At 46.0% G+C, this 19,119-nt stretch overlaps 1 protein-coding gene across 1 annotated transcript in view; it reads left to right on the top strand.

Moving 5' to 3' along the window:
* Nucleotides 1–255: 255 nt before the first annotated feature.
* LOC131290817 (kazrin) overlaps nucleotides 256–19,119 on the top strand; it is a 40,479-nt gene continuing 21,615 nt past the window's right edge. Inside the window, exons 1-10 of the mRNA XM_058320001.1 lie at nucleotides 256–387; nucleotides 11,212–11,728; nucleotides 11,850–12,074; nucleotides 13,310–13,795; nucleotides 13,879–14,019; nucleotides 14,086–14,173; nucleotides 14,231–14,794; nucleotides 14,863–15,026; nucleotides 15,094–15,255; nucleotides 15,733–15,877. Coding sequence (XP_058175984.1) covers nucleotides 271–387; nucleotides 11,212–11,728; nucleotides 11,850–12,074; nucleotides 13,310–13,795; nucleotides 13,879–14,019; nucleotides 14,086–14,173; nucleotides 14,231–14,794; nucleotides 14,863–15,026; nucleotides 15,094–15,255; nucleotides 15,733–15,877 — 2,609 coding nt within the window. The 5' untranslated portion in view covers nucleotides 256–270. The remainder of the gene's footprint in view (nucleotides 388–11,211; nucleotides 11,729–11,849; nucleotides 12,075–13,309; nucleotides 13,796–13,878; nucleotides 14,020–14,085; nucleotides 14,174–14,230; nucleotides 14,795–14,862; nucleotides 15,027–15,093; nucleotides 15,256–15,732; nucleotides 15,878–19,119) is intronic.

The following is a 19,119-nucleotide window of genomic DNA, read 5'->3' as shown; positions in this document are numbered from 1 at the left end:
GAAGTCGTTGTTATTAACGCGTTTGTTTGAATGGTTCGTTGTTACGTGGCAAGCTCCCCGAATGCTGCTTTCTTGTAGGTTTCCATAGTGTGATCGTCGTTGGCGTTCGTTTGTGATGCACTTCCACTCACATTTCACTCGCAAAACCGTCGGAGGTACCTCGCGCCGGATGCGGTTTTCCCCGATTTGCTGACTGACCCCCTGATGCGCTCCCTCTTCCAGACTGCCATCAACGATGACACAGTGAACTCCTTGCTGCGCCTGGTTGGAATGCAGTTGAACGGAACGGCCGGTACCGTCACCATGGCCGCCGCCTCGGAGCCGCCCGAGCCGCCACCGCGCAATCCCGACAAAATCAACGCGTCCCTCAAGCAGCTGGCCGAATCGGTAAGTTTTCTCGTGCGTCTCTCGGTGACAAATGTGAGCCGATACTGGACGAGTTATTATTTGCTACAGTTTTCAATAACGTTCGCTTAGAACTTTAGCCAACCAGAGCAAGGTTTGTTTGTGATGCTAGGAAGGGACTGACATCATCTTCACGACTGGAAACGCGGGTGAAATGGATGAATAATGCTCCTCGCAAATAGCAAACTCAAGAGTCCTGTTCTCCGGAAGCGATCCGTAATCAAATCAGTACATGCACGCTTTTCAGTACGCTCCGCTGGCAAACCGTTTCCCTCGAGGCCTCGTAATCTGTTCCCGGGAACTCGATCAAAAACTACACGTTTGCTAAAACTCTACACAACGTTGTTGTGTGTCCCTCGAGGGGATGGAAAAAGACGTCACCATGGACAACTAGTACATCTCCAACATCATCATCATCATCATCGTCAGCATCTCCATCACCGCTGTCGTTGTCAACATCGATGGCGTCCGTGTTGGGTGCATCCGTAACCGGAGTGTAGAGGTCGTTTCTCGCACAGCGCTTCGACCATCATTCGAAAGCCTGTCAGCTTAAATCGTTCGTCAAGCGTAAACACGTCCCTTTTTTCCCACCCTTCCCGGTGAGCCTCAGGTCACTTGTCCAATAAAACCCACCGATGCTGTTCCGTTACGACCGTGAGACCGACGTGTGCCATTACACACCGGAGTGCCTCGGGATAAGTCTGCAGCCCGCGGGTGATCATTTTTAACAGCAGCAAAAAATGCAATTACATTCATTAGTGAAAGAGGAATACTTTTTTTCTGCCTCCTTTTTCGATGCATGATTTACCCGAGAGAGGTCGTAGGATTATCGCCCGGTTTTGCAGTGAGTTTAATCATTTTCATTTTCACTTTCCTGCCGTCAACTGCCAGCCTTCAAAATAAAGTACGATGCAGGAATGGAGGGAAAGGAAACTCTACGAAATCGAAAAGCAAAACGCCGGTTGCAATTTGGACAGTTTACTTCACGATTAAACACTCGACGTGAAAGTGGAAAACAAGCATCCAAGCTAAATCATTTAATTTTACAATCAGTTATAACGAGAATGAGATAAAAATGGCTATGATTTAGAAGGTAAAAAACTTCTGCAGCGTACTTCAATCCACGTTTCATGTTTCCATAATTTTTGCATGAAATAAACGAAAACACCTTTCAATTAAACTTTAATCTTTCGCTTTATATCATGAACGCAAATATGATTAAAAAGGCATTCGTTGCGATACCAATGAATCCCAAGTAAACAAAACCTTCCCGGCAAACCGTGTCCATAATGATCCCGTTACATCAAACGATTTAATTTACAGCCCATTGTGTCGTATTTAGCCTACCGTTTACCCGCACCGGAATTCTTGAGCCAACGAGCAATTAATGCTAATTTGGGACGTTATTTGTTGCGCTTATCGTGGGGCTCCCGAAGTAATTTCCCCACTTTTGGCATGCGAATGTTTCCGCCAGGGCAATCTGGCACTCACTCTTTCACGCTTCACGGGGCTGTTTGGCAATGGTTGAGATTTATCTGATAACCACCTCCAACCAGCCCACCCCCGGGAGACCCATTAACCTAGAAAGCGAGAACCGATCCCGGTCCAGCATCCCAATTCGATTGGTCTCTGTTTCCACAAACGACCGAAATTGTGTTAAGGAAGGACGAGAAAATAAAAGGCCTCGGGAAAGTCGTTTCAGCTCAGCTGGATTGTGGAACCGTTGGCACACCACAGCCGGGAAAACAAGGCACGCTTTCCACTCTTCGAAAACTAGATTTCGCTCATTAAGCTCCGTTTTTGGTTAGGATTCGAGCTTTCAGCTGATAGTGAACCCCCGGAGGATCGATGGAAGGCACTCTAGAGTCCCGTTCCCCTCTTAGACGAGTTTTCTTCTCTCCACCTCTTCCCTTCCCCTTCACCAACCTCAGTCGATTTCCAACTAACTTCAATTGATAAAATTTACATATAAATTAAACTGCTGTCACAGCCAAACAGACGCGCAAAAACCGGCGGCGAGCGACGACTGCAAGTCCTTCCCGGTGCACTGATTGTGGTGCGTGTGTTTGTGCGGACTGGCAGTGGCACACCAGGGTAGTCTCTTCCTTTTGTCAAACCCGCGGAAAATGTCGCCCGAGCGAATGGCGCGCGCACTAGAGCAAACTCCGATCGACCGCTCGAAGTGACGTGATTGACGGTAACGAAAACCCGCTGATGGGCACGATGGCGCTCCTGAGGTGCTAGTGAACGGTTGGTTTGCTGTTTTTCCATCCCCGCTACCGCATTCCCCGCGCCACGCACCGGTACGCGGGACGAGAAAATTCGCTCATTTGCACAAACGACACACCGCCGCGCGTTCGACAAAAGGCCATGGCGTGGAAAACCCACATCGGGATGCTCCGATCATCGGTCGATTGGAAGCTTTAATTGGAAATAAAAACTATGATAATGCGTTCGATTGATTTTCTCGTTTAAAGACCGTTCATCCACGGGTTTTGCTAGTCAGAAAATTTGATTTTGCTTTTGAATCAGTTGCAATAAGGTTAAAAACTATCTCGTATATCACAGTTTACAAATCGCATTAAATACCCAGAACTAGGTTGAGGATTTGATGGTAGTTGTTTAATATATTAACGATATAAATTAACCACCATAAATCATTTAATGTTCAGTGGGAACTTTAATAGAATCATAAGCAGAATAATATAACAAAACTAATGTTATAAGAAGCAAATAGCGTTAACTTTATTGCTTACAACATGTAACACAGTAGTCGTGATAATAGATAAGATATTATTGGGTTCAACTAACTTCTTTCCACATCACATTTGAAGTTTCTCTACATGGCAGACCTAATGTATAATTTCTTATTAGTAGCCGATAGGTTTCAGCGGAAAATTTTCGGGATTTCTGGATTTGTTTAAAAATCCAGCTCAGAACAAGAAACAAAAATTAAGCCTATAATAAGTGCTTAATTTAAGGGTGCTGAATAGAAAATAGAAAACTAACCTAATCTATCTAATTTATAATCATCTTTTGTAATATTAAGATTGATTGATTTGCGCGTTGTCCTCAACTTTGCTTTTTTATTGGCCAATGATTTAAGGAACATAGAGGCTAGTGGATTTGTCTTGAAGCTATTCACCAGGTTTAAGAAAGTCGAACGGCGTGGGTTCGAATCCCAACCGAGACCGGACCCTCCCCTGTACGAGAGGACTGACTATCCACGTACTACAACAGGGAAACAAGTCTCCTAAGCCCTTAACGGGCAGGCATGACCAAGAGGTCGTTACGCCAAGAAGAAGAAGAAGGAAGTCGAAGGGAATTTATTAATAGGGTATTTGGATGTGATGATGTTTCTTTTATTTACTTATACTACTTATGTACGAAACCAAAGAATCACGTTCAGAAAAGCTTTTAAGAATTTGCTGAATGAGTTTTTTTGTATTTTAATTTATGAGTTTTTGTACAACAATTCCACACTGGAGCTGCATAAACTTTAATTGGTATCAGTCGGGACTTATACAAGAGAAGCTTATTTTGCAGATTCAGCTTGGATGTTCTGTTTAATAAACTATATAGACTAATAAATGTACGAGAGGACTGACTATCCACGTACAACCGGGAAACAAGTCTCGTAAGCCCTTAACGAGCAGGCATGACCAAGAGGTCGTTACGCCAAGAAGAAGAAGAAGAAGGCTAATACATCTAAATATTTTTTCACAATGTGAGTTACCTTTACGATAGGTTCTTTAAATGTAAGGCGTTTGTCGAAAATTATACAACTTATATTATTATATTATTTTGTATAATTTTACTTTGTACGGTCAAACACTATAATTTTCCGCCATGACGTAAGAACGGCGAAGAGTCCATTGGACTTTCGTAAGCTCCTTCCATACAAAAGCGACAACCCAATCGGAATTGCAATGTGTCCTCAATTTTCAGGTGGAAAACTAGCTGTACCTGACAGTACAATACCTGACGGGAATGTGAAATGTTTAACAGATGGCTGTCGTAACCGCCGAAATTACAAGCCATGATTCCAATATACAATATGTACTTTTATTTTTGACACACAATCCGTTCCTCTTAACGTTCGTCCAAAAACTGACTCCTGACCAGTCCTTCTGCCCGATCGTGCCGTTCTTGGTCCGATCCTTGCTCTCTCGATCTCTTACTGTATGCGTGTCGCAGTTCTCCCGAATTCGTATGTTTTCTCCTTTTCGTGTATCAGCTACTCACTACAAGGACATGCCGCAGTTCTCTCACCTATGTTTGCTCTCTATTTGTGATCCAACGCTCTCTGGATACCCTTCCCATAATATATGTATTTGATGAAGTGTGATTACTTATTAATTCCTACTTACGCTTTGATCCATATCTATTCTATTCTCTACATTCACCCCTTCCCCTACTCTACTGATAGATATGAAACAATACCATATCTTATAACTTTTCCGGCTTTTTGAGCCCCTGTTTTGGCCTTTACTCCGCACAATTTTCTTCCTTGTCTACTTTTATTGTCTACTGATAGATATGAAAGAGTACCATATCTTTTAACTTTTCCGGTTTCTTGACCACCCGTTTTTTTTGCATTTTCTCCTTTAAATTTTCCTCCCTGTCTACTCTTATTGCCTTCTCTAATGATTTTCGTGCGGGCAATAACGCCTGGTTTCTATTTGCCTCTGAAGAGAGTAAATCCGTTCCCAACGCTTTTTTTTTTTTTACAATCGACTACATTTCTTGAATATTGCGTGGCTCACTCGTTTTGAACAACTACCTAGAACCTTGTCACATTAGCACCGAATACCGAATACTCCATGCGGTTGTTGGTTCCTCCTGAAAATTTCCTGAGACGGCCTGACCTGCCGAATCCGTTTGCTTGTGTTCTTCATTCTATGAAGTTTTACGGCCAGCATGAGGCTTCACTTTCTCTCTGCCTCAAGAGCCTTCCGCCACTTGCACGTTTTCTTAGGATTCCTGGAAAGGAAGATCGAGATGGTTAAATATTTGTTTTGATTCTAATATATACCATTGTAGCCCTCTCAGAGGCGTCAATTTTGAAGAACATGAAACTGGGAGCTCCTTCCAGTCTTCATAGTTTTGAGGTCGATTTCCTGATGATGATAATGATGATGATGATCCTCCGAATTGTCTATCGGTTTCCGAATCTTTTCCACAAGTGCCGTTATGCAGAATCTTGCGACCCGTTTCCCGCATTTTGCCGTTGAGCGCGTGTTGTTGTATTACTTCAGTTACGCTTTCGTTAAGTTTCTCGTAGTCGAAATCACCCAGTTGGACCGTTGCTATAACCCGCCTTACATATTTTTTTACTTGGGTCAATGACATAAGCTTCAAACGCTGTACCAGGCTTCAAACGCTGTACCAATAGCTCATTCCAGTCTTCGAAAGTTTTGCAGTCGATGTCCTCCGAATTGTCTATCGGTTTACAAACCGGAATATTAATTGAGACGGTTAAGAGGGAACTCATGGAAGTAGAAAGGGTGGAGTTTTGCAAAGTGATCGCTGTCGAATGTAATGGTTCTGTGGTGAAAATTTCCTGAAACGGCCTGATCTGACCAATCCGTTTGCTTGTGTTCTTCATTCTATGAAGTTTTGCGGCCAGCATGAGGCTTTGCTTCCTCTCTGCCTCAAGAGTCTTCCGCGACTTGTACGTTTTCTTAGGATTCCTGGAAAGGAAGATCGAGATGGTTAAATATTTGTTTCGACTCTAATATATACCATTGTAGCCCTCTCAGAGGCGTCAATTTTGAAGAACATGAAACTGGGAGCTCCTTCCAGTCTTCGATAGTTTTGAAGTCGATTTCCTGATGATGATGATGATAATGATGATGATGATCCTCCGAATTGTCTATCGGTTTCCGAATCTTTTCCACAAGTGCCGTTAGGCAGAATCTTGCGACCCGTTTCCCGCATTTTGCCGTTGAGCGCGTGTTGTTGTAATACTTCAGTTACGCTTTCGTTAAGTTTCTCGTAGTCGAAATCACCCAGTTGGACCGTTGCTATAACCCGCCTTACATATTTTTTACTTGGGTCAATGCCATACGCTTTTAACGCTGTACCAGGCTTCAAACGCTGTACCAATAGCTCCTTCCAGTCTTCGAAAGTTTTGCAGTCGTTTTCCTCCGAATTGTGTATCGTAGTTTACAAACCGGAATATTAATTGAGACGGTTGAGAGGGAACTCATGGAAGTAGAAAGGGTGGAGTTTTGCAAAGTGATCGCTGTCGAATGTAATGGTTCTGTGGTGAAAATTTCCTGAAACGGCCTGATCTGCCGAACCCGTTTGCTTGTGTTCTTCATTCTATGAAGTTTTGCGGCCAGCATGAGGCTTTGCTTCCTCTCTGCCTCAAGAGGCTTCCGCGACTTGTACGTTTTCTTAGGATTCCTGGAAAGGAAGATCGAGATGGTTAAATATTTGTTTCGACTCTAATATATACCATTGTAGCCCTCTCAGAGGCGTCAATTTTGAAGAACATGAAACTGGGAGCTCCTTCCAGTCTTCGATAGTTTTGAAGTCGATTTCCTGATGATGATGATGATAATGATGATGATGATCCTCCGAATTGTCTATCGGTTTCCGAATCTTTTCCACAAGTGCCGTTAGGCAGAATCTTGCGACCCGTTTCCCGCATTTTGCCGTTGAGCGCGTGTTGTTGTATTACTTCAGTTACGCTTTCGTTAAGTTTCTCGTAGTCGAAATCACCCAGTTGGACCGTTGCTATAACCCGCCTTACATATTTTTTACTTGGGTCAATGACATAAGCTTCAAACGCTGTACCAGGCTTCAAACGCTGTACCAATAGCTCCTTCCAGTCTTCGAAAGTTTTGCAGTCGATGTCCTCCGAATTGTCTATCGGTTTACAAACCGGAATATTAATTGAGACGGTTAAGAGGGAACTCATGGAAGTAGAAAGGGTGGAGTTTTGCAAAGTGATCGCTGTCGAATGTAATGGTTCTGTGGTGAAAATTTCCTGAAACGGCCTGATCTGACCAATCCGTTTGCTTGTGTTCTTCATTCTATGAAGTTTTGCGGCCAGCATGAGGCTTTGCTTCCTCTCTGCCTCAAGAGCCTTCCGCGACTTGTACGTTTTCTTAGGATTCCTGGAAAGGAAGATCGAGATGGTTAAATATTTGTTTCGACTCTAATATATACCTTTGTAGCCCTCTCAGAGGCGTCAATTTTGAAGAACATGAAACTGGGAGCTCCTTCCAGTCTTCGATAGTTTTGAAGTCGATTTCCTGATGATGATGATGATAATGATGATGATGATCCTGCGAATTGTCTATCGGTTTCCGAATCTTTTCCACAAGTGCCGTTAGGCAGAATCTTGCGACCCGTTTCCCGCATTTTGCCGTTGAGCGCGTGTTGTTGTATTACTTCAGTTACGCTTACGTTATGTTTCTCCTGAGTCAAAGTCACACAATTAGACCGTTGCTAGAACCCGCTTCATGTATTTTAAGTCGGGTTCCTCACGCCTTGGTTCAATTTCCTACGTTTCAAACGCTGTACTGTTATAGGACTATCATAGAACGTCCACGGTCAATGTTAGATGATTCAGATTTCAAACGATCAATGAGGAACGAGGCAGTTTTGACTGCAGTATATCTGATCAATAGCAGTCCAACTTCAGCGCTACCAAACAATAAAACGCCGTATGAAATGTGGTTCGCGGAGAAATCAAATGTGTCTCATCTGAAAATTCTCGGAAGTAAGGCATTTTGTCACACACTAAAGCAAAGCGAACGAAGTTTGATGCCAAAAGCCAAATTGGTTATATGTCCGGGTATGGAAGCAACACATATCGAGTATGGGATCCTGATGCTAACGTCGCGTCCCGATATCAGTATGGCAATCAATATTTTAAGCCGTTTCCAGAGAGGTGCTACTGATGTACATTGGAATTATCTGAAACGTGTGTGACTACATTTACAAGGAATGGAGAATTCTTGTTTGGAATATCGTGAAGCTTGAATCGAACCAATGTTAGGGTTTGCTGACGCAGATTGGGGTAGCAACATGGATGATCGTCATTCAATCAGTGATTGTTAGAAAGGCTATGATAGAGAGGGAGTGTTGAAGAAGCAATCATAGAAGCCTTAGTTTGCATTGAAGAGTTGAGTCTTATTCAAGCAGCGAGTGAAAACAGTCGTTACTTTGGACAGCTAATACAAGAGATTCAAACCACGTTCACATATTCAACTTGTACCAGGCTTCAAACGCTGTACCAATAGCTCCTTCCAGTCTTCGAAAGTTTTGCAGTCGATTTCCTCCGAATTGTGTATCGTAGTTAACAAACCGGAATATTAATTGAGACGGTTGAGAGGGAATTCATGGAAGTAGAAAGGGTGGAGTTTTGCAAAATGATCGCCGTTGAATGTAATGATTATGTGGTGAAAATTTCCTGAAACGGCCTGATCTGCCCAATCCGTTTGCTTGTGTTCTTCATTCTATGAAGTTTTGCGGTCAGCATGAGACTTCGCTTTCTCTCCGCCTCAAGAGCCTTTCAACTTGTTTTCTTAGGATTCCTGGGAAAGAAAATAAAGATCGTTCAATATTTGTTTTGATTCCAATTCATACCCTTGTGTCCCTCTCAGAGGCGTCAATTTCCAAGAACATGAAACTGGGAGCATCCTTGCCTTTCAGTTCTATTATATATAATGTAGCCCTCCCAGAGGCGTCCATTTATATATAGCGCATGAAACTGGGAGCGTCCATGCCTTTCTTTTCTATTATATACAATGTAGCCCTCCCAGAGGCGTCCATTTATTTAAGGTTCATGAAACTGGGAGCGTCCATGTCTTTCTTTTCTTTATTTGTGAAATGTAGCCCTCCCAGAGGCGTCCTTTTATTTCAAGTGCATGAAACTGGGAGCGTCCATGCCTTTCAGTTCTATTATATATAATGTAGCCCTCCCAGAGGCGTCCATTTATTTAAGGTCCATGAAACTGGGAGCGTCCATGCCTTTCGGTTCTATTACATATAATGTAGCCCTCCCAGAGGCGTCCGTTTATACATAGTGCATGAAACTGGGAGCGTCCATGCCTTTCAGTTCTATTATATATAATGTAGCCCTCCCAGAAGCGTCCATTTATTTAAGGTCCATGAAACTGGGAGCGTCCATGCCTTTCGGTTCTATTATACAATGTAGCCCTCCCAGAGGCGTAAATTTGTAAAGTACATGAAACTGGGAGCGTCCATGCCTCCCGATTATTATATATAATGTAGCCCTTCCAGAGGCGTTCATTTTTATAAAGTTCATGAAACTGGGAGCGTCCATGCCTTTCGGTTCTATTATACAATGTAGCCCTCCCAGAGGCGTAAATTTGTAAAGTACATGAAACTGGGAGCGTCCATGCCTCCCGATTATTATATATAATGTAGCCCTCCCAGAGGCGTTCATTTTCATAAAGTACATGAAACTGGGAGCGTCCATGCCTTCCGATTATTATATATAATGTAGCCCTCCCAGAGGCGTTCATTTTTATAAAGTTCATGAAACTGGGAGCGTCCATGCCTTCCGATTCTATTATATATATGATGTAGCCCTCCCAGAGGCGTCCATTTATTTAAGGTCCATGAAATGAGGTCCATGGACGCTCCCATGCCTTTCGGTTCTATTACATATAATGTAGCCCTCCCAGAGGCGTTCATTTTCATAAAGTACATGAAACTGGGAGCGTCCATGCCTTCCGATTATTATATATAATGTAGCCCTCCCAGAGGCGTTCATTTTTATAAAGTACATGAAACTGGGAGCGTCCATGCCTTCCGATTATTATATATAATGTAGCCCTCCCAGAGGCGTCCATTTATATAACGTACATGAAACTGGAAGCGTCCATGCTCTCCGATTCTATTATATCGCTATCAAATATAAAGTTTATAAATGCTATTTTCGCCCCATGTCGTAGTTTCGCATTTTCAAACATGCCAAATCACAAGAACGAACAAAGAAAACAGATGTCACACATGCTTAAGTCTGACCGTATTTTTAGTTTTCGTTTCGCCTCGCTCTGTTTCGTCGAGACATGATCGAACGTGAGAAGCACTGCCCCGCTCGCCATCAACGGTTTGCTACGACTCGCCGGCAGAACGGTACGGAGTGCAAATCATGCGCAGCACCCAACGTGTTATAACACGCGTCGCGTCACAAACATGTCGAGACATGATCGAACGTGAGAAGCACTGCCCCGCTCGCCGTCAATGGTTTGCGCGATCAACAATCTATCAAGCTTTCACGTACACGACACTACGAATCCCGGCAAATTTCAATTTCCCGTTGGTTCACTCGTAAATACTTACGATTTGGGAGCGTGGTTTGCGCCATTGTCGTAACCGCCGAAATTACAAGCCATGATTCCAATATACAATATGTACTTTTATTTTTGACACACAATCCGTTCCTCTTAACGTTCGTCCAAAAACTGACTCCTGACCAGTCCTTCTGCCCGATCGTGCCGTTCTTGGTCCGATCCTTGCTCTCTCGATCTCTTACTGTATGCGTGTCGCAGTTCTCCCGAATTCGTATGTTTTCTCCTTTTCGTGTATCAGCTACTCACTACAAGGACATGCCGCAGTTCTCTCACCTATGTTTGCTCTCTATTTGTGATCCAACGCTCTCTGGATACCCTTCCCATAATATATGTATTTGATGAAGTGTGATTACTTATTAATTCCTACTTACGCTTTGATCCATATCTATTCTATTCTCTACAATGGCGTATCGCGCAGTTGCACCTGAAGCATCTTTTTCCTCTTTTTTCCCTTTCTCCCTCCCAGAAAACTCGCTCGCTAGACACCACGGACAAGCAGGCGGTCACGGGCTCGGGTAGCAACGGTGGTCGCCCCTTCCGGCCCATTTTATCGCTCGACAACAATGCCAAACCGACGTCCAAACCGTTCGATGCGCCCGAGCGTGGTACGCCAACGTCGGCACCGGCCGTATCCTTCGGCGGGGCTTCCGGGTCAGAGCAGGCCGGAGCCTCCTCCGAGCCGGGGGCAAGCGGTAGCGGCACCAGCAACGTCACCGTCGGTGGACAACGACCATCGAACCCGCAGCAGTCCTGCTCGTCGTCCTCTTCCGGTGAGGCGATGGCGACGGTGACGGCGGCCAACGGGACGGTGGCCGAGGGTGTTGCTCCGAACACCTCACCCTCGGGCAGTGGTAGCTCGCAGGTGAACTCCGGCTCGGACAAAGCGTTCGCCCTGGTGCAGCAGCACAAGCACAAGGACACCAGTCCAGCCGGAGCGGCCGGAGATGGCGATAATCTCTTCAAGAACGGCGTCAGCGATTTGGGTAGGTACAAGCGCACTCGAAGCAACGTCAACAGCATCCGCAACCGGAGCGTTTTTCCTGTTAGTAACTCCCTCCCCTCTCTCACTCTATCTGTTCCCTTACTTTTCTCCGTACTAATTAGAATCTCCACAAACGACCAAGATACGACTCGAAAACGAACGGTTGTCGGCCGAGATTACGCGGTTGAAAAAGTTGCTCGAATGCTCACCGGACGGGGCCGGGGCGGTCGGTGGCATCGATCTGCTCTCCGATAGCAACAGCTTCGATGCGCACTCGACGGACGACAGCGGCAGCCGGATGGAGAAGCTGGAGAACGAGCTGCGAATATCGAAGGAGCTGATTCAAAGTAAGTCCGATTTTCTGATGACGCAACCGATTGCCGCTAATTGGCGGCCATTCCAGCATTTAAATGTAATTTCTGTTCGGAGAAGGAGACCAGTAGCCTCTGGAAGTTCTAACGAAGAAGAATATTATGCACAGACGGCGCTATGCTAATTTACCTAAATTGAAGTTTTTAAATCGTTTTCCCTTTTCGTGAAGCGCTTAAATCGCATAACGCCATTAGGGATTATCTTCATTAAAAATGCTGACCAATACCTGAAGTGACTAATCATTTAAAGCAGAAATGTCAAACATACGGCCAGCGACCCCTTTGAAGCATTATATGGAGAGTTTTAAGCCTTAAGTATTGGCAATCATTTGAGAAAAAAAAATGTTGTGGACGTGGTTCCACGTACTAAGAATTTCATACGAGCGTTTAGTCCTCTTGAACCACCATAAGTTTTGTTTTTAATTCGATAAGAAAGCCATACTCATCATTGTTCCATATTACGCTGCATACATAAGGCGGTGGATGAGTAAGGGTTTTACACAGATTTTTCGAGAAAAGTGAAAGATATGTAGCAGTGTAAAGGATTATATGGCTGTGACGAAGCAACGGCTGTGACAATCAGCAACGTTCCAAAAAACCTGAAATACTTTCTTTTTTTACCACAATTGTTACGGAGAATGAATCGCGTTTAAAACGTGACGTGCAAGGGATACCAAATCAAAGTTCGCGTTTTCAATATCCAATCTGAGTTCGATACAACAAATATGATTGTTAGTTATCCGTGCCTTTAGTTTTGATTCATTTGTAAAAAAAAGTTGCTCAGGATAAAAAGCTGTTTCCCAAAAATCGATAAAATGGTTGCGGCGAATTCAGTTAAATTTGAATAATTCGGAATAAGTTTTTTTCGCCAGCTTCGTTTTCCATGAACACTATTTATTTGCTAGTCTAAAACAATGTGTGTAAAACCCTTGCTATTGTTCATCGCCATATGTGTGCGTCATAATCAAAAGATGGATATAATTGATAGCAAAATTAAAAGAGGTAATATAATACACCAAAAATCAAAATCATACATGTTAAGTTGAAAGCACACTGATAAGAACCTATTTTCATAAATCAAACCAATGTTATGTTTTAGCCCGCAAACGTATTTTGGGAGGAAATGCGGCCCGCGAGGTCAACTGAGTTAGACATCACTGATTTAGAGCAATAACCTACCTATCTTCCAAATCCATCTACCTTTCCGTTAGGTTTAAAGCTCGAGCGCAAGAAGCTCCGTGCGGACAAGAACGATCTTCTGTCGCAGGTGAAGCAACTCTGCTCGTCCCTGCAAGACAAGGAGCAAGAGCTGCGCAACTTCATACGCACCTACGAGCAGCGGATACGCGAGTCCGAGTCCAACTCCGCCAAACAGAACACGGACCGGGAGCGGGAAAGATGGTCTCTGCTGAAGCACGCCCGCGACGAGGCCGAACGATCGATTGCGTTGGCGGCTCAGCTGAACGCGCGCGATCTGCAGCTCCAGCAGACGCAGGAGCAGCTCCAAGAAGCCCGCCGACAGCTGTCCGGTTGCATCGGCTCGGACCAGGAGAGTCTGGTATCGGCCGCCCCGCTGACGCCCCCGTCCGGGCTGATGGCGCACAATGCGGCGACGGCGATGTCGGGCGCCGGGTACAGCAACATCAGCGGGACACCCGGAGACCGCGGTTCGTGCAGTGCCGATTCGGGAGTGAGAGGTAAGCTAACCAAGACGCTCGCCCACACGGTGACCCCTGGAGTGGCGGGGTCGGGAACGATGGTTTGCCTTACCAAAACCTAGACTTTGTTGCAGGCAGCAGCGACCGGGAGAGCGCCGCGGGGGATTTGAACCTCAGCGATGGGCCGTGCGAGAACGGACCCTGCATACAGGTGGACTCGGACAGTGTGTCGCTGGTTTCCAGCCACCACAATGTGTATCAGTGTAAGTGTAGGTCCTTACGGCGGTTTTAAGTGAGAGAGACCCGCCTAACCCGAAGGTATCTTTCAGATGGAACACCAAAAGAAAGGAGTCCGACTCTGTCTCCACTGAATGCCGGCGCTTACTCCCGAGCCGTGGACAGTGCAGCACTCTCGAGGTACGTACTACGGAGTCAACACACCGCCACCCCCGCATATACTAACGCTTGCCACAGTTCTTACAGGTCCGTTGAGCAGCTCGGATCGCCGGTGGACAACGAAAATCAAACCTTCGCCCGAAGACTTCAGCAGCAACAATCGACGGGCGGAGCGTCGTCATCTGGATCCACTAAGACGCAAAGCTCCGGCCTGACGGGTCGGACCGGCCGGGGCGGCACCTGGGGCAGCATATCGCGCGTCTTTGCCCGCAGCCGCAACCGCAACAAGAACGCCCCGATCGACACCGAGGCGTCCGACTTCCAGTGGAGTCCGCTGACGGAGGAAGGGTACGCGGAAAAGCTGCGGCTACTCCGGGAAGCTTCCTCGATGCCGATGGAGCGCTGGCGTGCCTCGCAGGTGCTCGCCTGGCTGGAGGTGGCGCTCGGTATGCCACAGTACAGTGGGCGCTGTGCCGAGAACGTCAAGAGTGGAAAGGTGCTGCTGGAGCTGAGCGATGCGGAATTGGAGACGGGACTCGGGACGACGCACCCAATGCACCGGAAGAAGCTACGGCTGGCCATCGAGGAGCAGCGTCGACCGGAGCTGGTGCGCTATCCGACCATTGGCCAGCTGGGACACACGTAAGCACCTCCAACCGAGAGTTGAAAACTGAGCCCCAATACCACTGAAACCTTCCGTCCTTCCACAGATGGGTCGCTTCGGAGTGGCTTCCAGACATTGGACTGCCCCAGTACTCGGAGTCGTTCATGCACTCGCTCGTGGACGCCCGAATGCTGGATACGCTTTCCAAAAAGGAACTGGAGAAGTACCTTGGTGTGACCAGGAAATTTCACCAGGCGAGCATAGTTCACGGTACGTCTGATGAGATACGAGAACTTTGGTGTTGGGAGTTTCTAAACGAATCCTGCGGTATTTCCAGGTATCCATGTGCTCCGCATCATGAAGTACGACCGCCAGGCGATTGCGATGCGCCGTCTGCAATCGGAGAATGTCGACACCGATCCAATCGTGTGGACTAATCAGCGCTTCATCCGTTGGGCTCGGTCAATCGATTTGGGCGAGTATGCGGATAATTTGAAGGGTAAGATATCATCTTTTGATCGCTCCTTAAAAGTTTTATAAATAAATTCATAACTTCACACCTTATACAAATAGTTGGTTAGGAACTTGTTCGAAAATTATACTTCTTACGTTTAAGAAACTATAGCGTTTTACACAAACTACTTCCTACTTACTTAAAACTGGAATAGATTACTTTGCCCAAATGCTTTTTGGGAGTCATTTTGACCCCTATTTTTAAAACGCTATAACTTCACTATTTCAGAAGATTTTTGAAATCCGTAAACTGTTACTTTTTAGTATATTTGTTGACTATCTTTTAACGTTTTTAATTTTTTGATGTACCACTTCATCATTCTGCCACTTTGAGATATTAAAGTCGAAAATTGCGTTGCCTTTTTTTAGCATAGCCTATATTTTGACTCTTACTACTAAATGTTCGTTGCCCATCGCTAATCGTTTCCTTCATCTCTATCATCAACCATTATCCGTTTTGCAGATAGTGGCGTCCACGGTGGACTGGTCGTGCTGGAACCGTCCTTCTCCGGAGACACGATGGCAACAGCGCTCGGCATTCCGCCATCGAAGAACATCATCCGGCGCCACTTGGCGACCGAGTTCGAGGCACTCATCCTACCGGCAAGGTAAGCGAAAGCCCGTCCGTTCCTTGCGGACGGAACGATTATTATGTTTGGTTGTGTCTTATCATCGCCGGCGAGTGGAGAGAGAGAGGGAGAGGGAGGGAGAGAGAGAGAGTGAGACTACACTCTCCATCGCCGGCCATCCCTTCATTGCGCCGTCTTCCCACCATCATCAACCCCCTCAAACAACCACCCACCCACCACCAGGTCACGTCCTCTGGTCCGCTTTCATCGTCAGCATCAAGCGTCAAAAAATAAAATGGCATCACATTATCCATTTTCCTCCCGCCACCATCGATGATCATATTCATGTCGTGTCCGCCTTTTGGGGATCGATCATCTTATCACATATTTTTCTCTTTCTTCTCTTTCCCATTTCTCTCTCTCTCTCTCTTTCTCTCTCTCTCTTCTTATCTCTTTCTATTGATATCTTTTCCCACCCACCGTCCGAATGTTGGACCCCCTTCCCCGGGTGTTAACCTTCGATGTGGTCGATAACCACAACCAACCGATCCCTTTCGTTCACCCTTCCTGCCCCGTTTCGAATTTTCCGGCTCGGAAAAAAACTACTAACACTACAAACACCACGAAAAACCCAATTTTCCCCGTTCTTAATTTACGTACAACCACTCTTGTCACCCGAACAAACATTGACCGGGGTGTGGAATTTGGAAAACGTATTCCTTGACCCACGTGCTCGTGGGCCACGTTTTGCCACCCGGAACCGGGAATGGGATCGGTTTTGTGTTTTACCCATTGCCACAGGTACGTGATATTCTGCCAAATGGAAGAGTATCCCATGGACAACTCCCGAGCCACTTCCACACTGCACAAGAGCTCGATTAGATAAATTAGACGCCCGCGAAAAACGGGCGGAGGTACCAACAAAAACATGATCCACACTCGTAGCTAATGAGGGACTTGTGGGGGGGAAACAACGGAACGGACACACGTGTTCGGGGGTGCAACCAGAAACGCTTCTCGCGACACCACGCAACAGCCCGCTAGAACAATAATCACTAATGTCACACGGCACGGCCGAGGCACGCTAGTCACCGCAAAAAAACAAAAAGGAAAACCGATTTCCCATTTGCCCGGAAAATGTATGTTCCACGGGTGGGAAGAAAATAGAAGCCAATTTTCTGTCGTATCTGTCTGTGTGTGTCTGTGTGTGTGTAGGGGAGGACGCGTGTGTCCAGTGAGGTGGCGGAAGACCATTGGAAAAAGGTCAGCGGCCCCCGAGCATCCGTTGGTATTTTAGCGAAGGAAATATTGATTTTTACAAACCCCCGCTTTCCAAACCCACTTAGGCTAGTGAAACTCGGACTGGTGGGCCCAGATGGCCACCGGGAAGGCGCGATTTAAACCGAGCAAACCAAACGCGACGTACGCCAAAACGCCAAAACAATGTAAGCATGATAGCTTTTTCTATGTATAAAACCGCGCAACAGGTCCGCCGACTAGGGAACCATAAACAACACACGACATAAAACACACGCAAAATAAACAGAAGATAAAACAAATCAATCTATGTTAGTATAGTATACAGCCAGCTGTAAGTTGTACTACTACTGCTACTCATACTACTACTACGACTACTAATCATGCAACCGGCAGCAAAAAGGGATATTGAAAATCAAACAGTTTAAACACAACACAACGAGAATCAAAATCGACCGTTTTAAAAAAAAAAAAAGAAGGGCGTAGTAGAACCCAACTAAAGCACAAATGTAGCCCCGAATCCAACCCACGCTAATCCGCTGAGACAATGATTGAATTAGAGATCAACAATAAAATTGTTTCTATTCCGTTAACACTCGCGTGAATGTTCAATTCGAATGGTGGTAAGCACCTTGAAAGGCTTGAAGAAAAGAAAAGGTTCGTAAGTTGGTTTTCCTTATCGATGTCGTCTCGTTCTTTTTGTTTAGCTGTGTTTGGTGTTTGTGTGCCTGATGATGAGATATGGATATTTATTTGTTGTATCTAATTTATTTTGACTCTTTTTGAGGAATGTTAAATTTTCGTTCTCAACGTACGACCTCGTGCTCATGTTTTCGGTTTCTTGAAGCACCATATCGATCCAACCTCCCCCCGTGTGGTTCAAGCCCTTGATCTTGATGATACGCTCGCTCTGGTCGCGATTCCGCAAGTAATCTTTCATTCAACCCCTTTCGCCGAGACGCTTGAAAAGTTTTCAAACGGGCGGAGGTCGGAACTGCCAGACAAAGCGCGCCGTTGTGCAATCGCACGTCACGGCTCGCTTCGCCATAACTCGGGGTGAGAATGGCATCACCTGATGGGATCTGCACAACAGCCCGCGCAGGGGCTTCCTAGCGTTTTCCACGCCAGCCACCCACCCACTGCTCAAATAACCAGCACGCGGAAAACTCAAACATTTAGTGGAAGACGTTTTGCTCTGCGACGGCATGAACTTTTTGTTCACCCACTTTAACCAAAACAGCTACCACGTCGGCGCAAAAGTACGCCAACTTTCGTCATCTCTTTTCTCAACCTTTTGCCTGGTCCCCTCCCTCCTCTCCGTGGAGGGGGACCGTCGTTATCAACTATCATCATCTGTCACCGTAATTGCTTCAGCGTCCGTCGCGTCCGCCCGAGCCACGCGTGTCACGCGGACCTGAGTTATAAAGTTACCCGGTAAACCATTTTGTGTCATGCCTTTTTATGGAACCCTTAGCGTCACTTTTGCAGTTTTGAGCCAAGGGGGGCGCCTTCTAAAGGTGACATATTTTATGCGACTCACTGGTGCCCGGTGGATTCATCCCTAGAAGAAGGGGTGGCTGGAGAAAACAGAGGTTCCCTCCTTGGAGCGCTTTACGATGAAAAAATTGCTCTTTAAAATGTTCATGTTTTAAGAATAAAAGCCATCTGGAAATTGTCGCGGAAATCCAGAAGCGGCGCTTTTCATGAAGCCGTCATCATTAAGCTGCTCACCTGTTCATTACAGTTCACCGTGAGGCATAAGCGAAACCGGTGTGTCCCGAAACTTTGTACCACACTTTGACCGGGTTTTTTTCCCCTCCCCCGGTTCGGTGTTGTAACTTTACACCTGCCCAACCACTACAGGATAATTTTCCTTCCGAGCGCCGAGGGCAGGCGTCCTGCGGGAGTCCTTCCCACCGGGGTTGCGAACCAAAGGGGTTTGGGAAAAAATGTTGTCCAGCCCGAACACGAACTGCAGCCGGCCCGACGGACGGAAACCAGATGCCATTCGAAATGGGACCCGA

This window comes from Anopheles ziemanni, chromosome 2, assembly GCF_943734765.1.
Source record: "Anopheles ziemanni chromosome 2, idAnoZiCoDA_A2_x.2, whole genome shotgun sequence".
NCBI lineage: Eukaryota > Metazoa > Arthropoda > Insecta > Diptera > Culicidae > Anopheles > Anopheles ziemanni.
The sequence above is the reverse complement of the archived record's forward strand: the minus strand, read 5'-3'. Positions and strand labels throughout refer to the sequence as shown.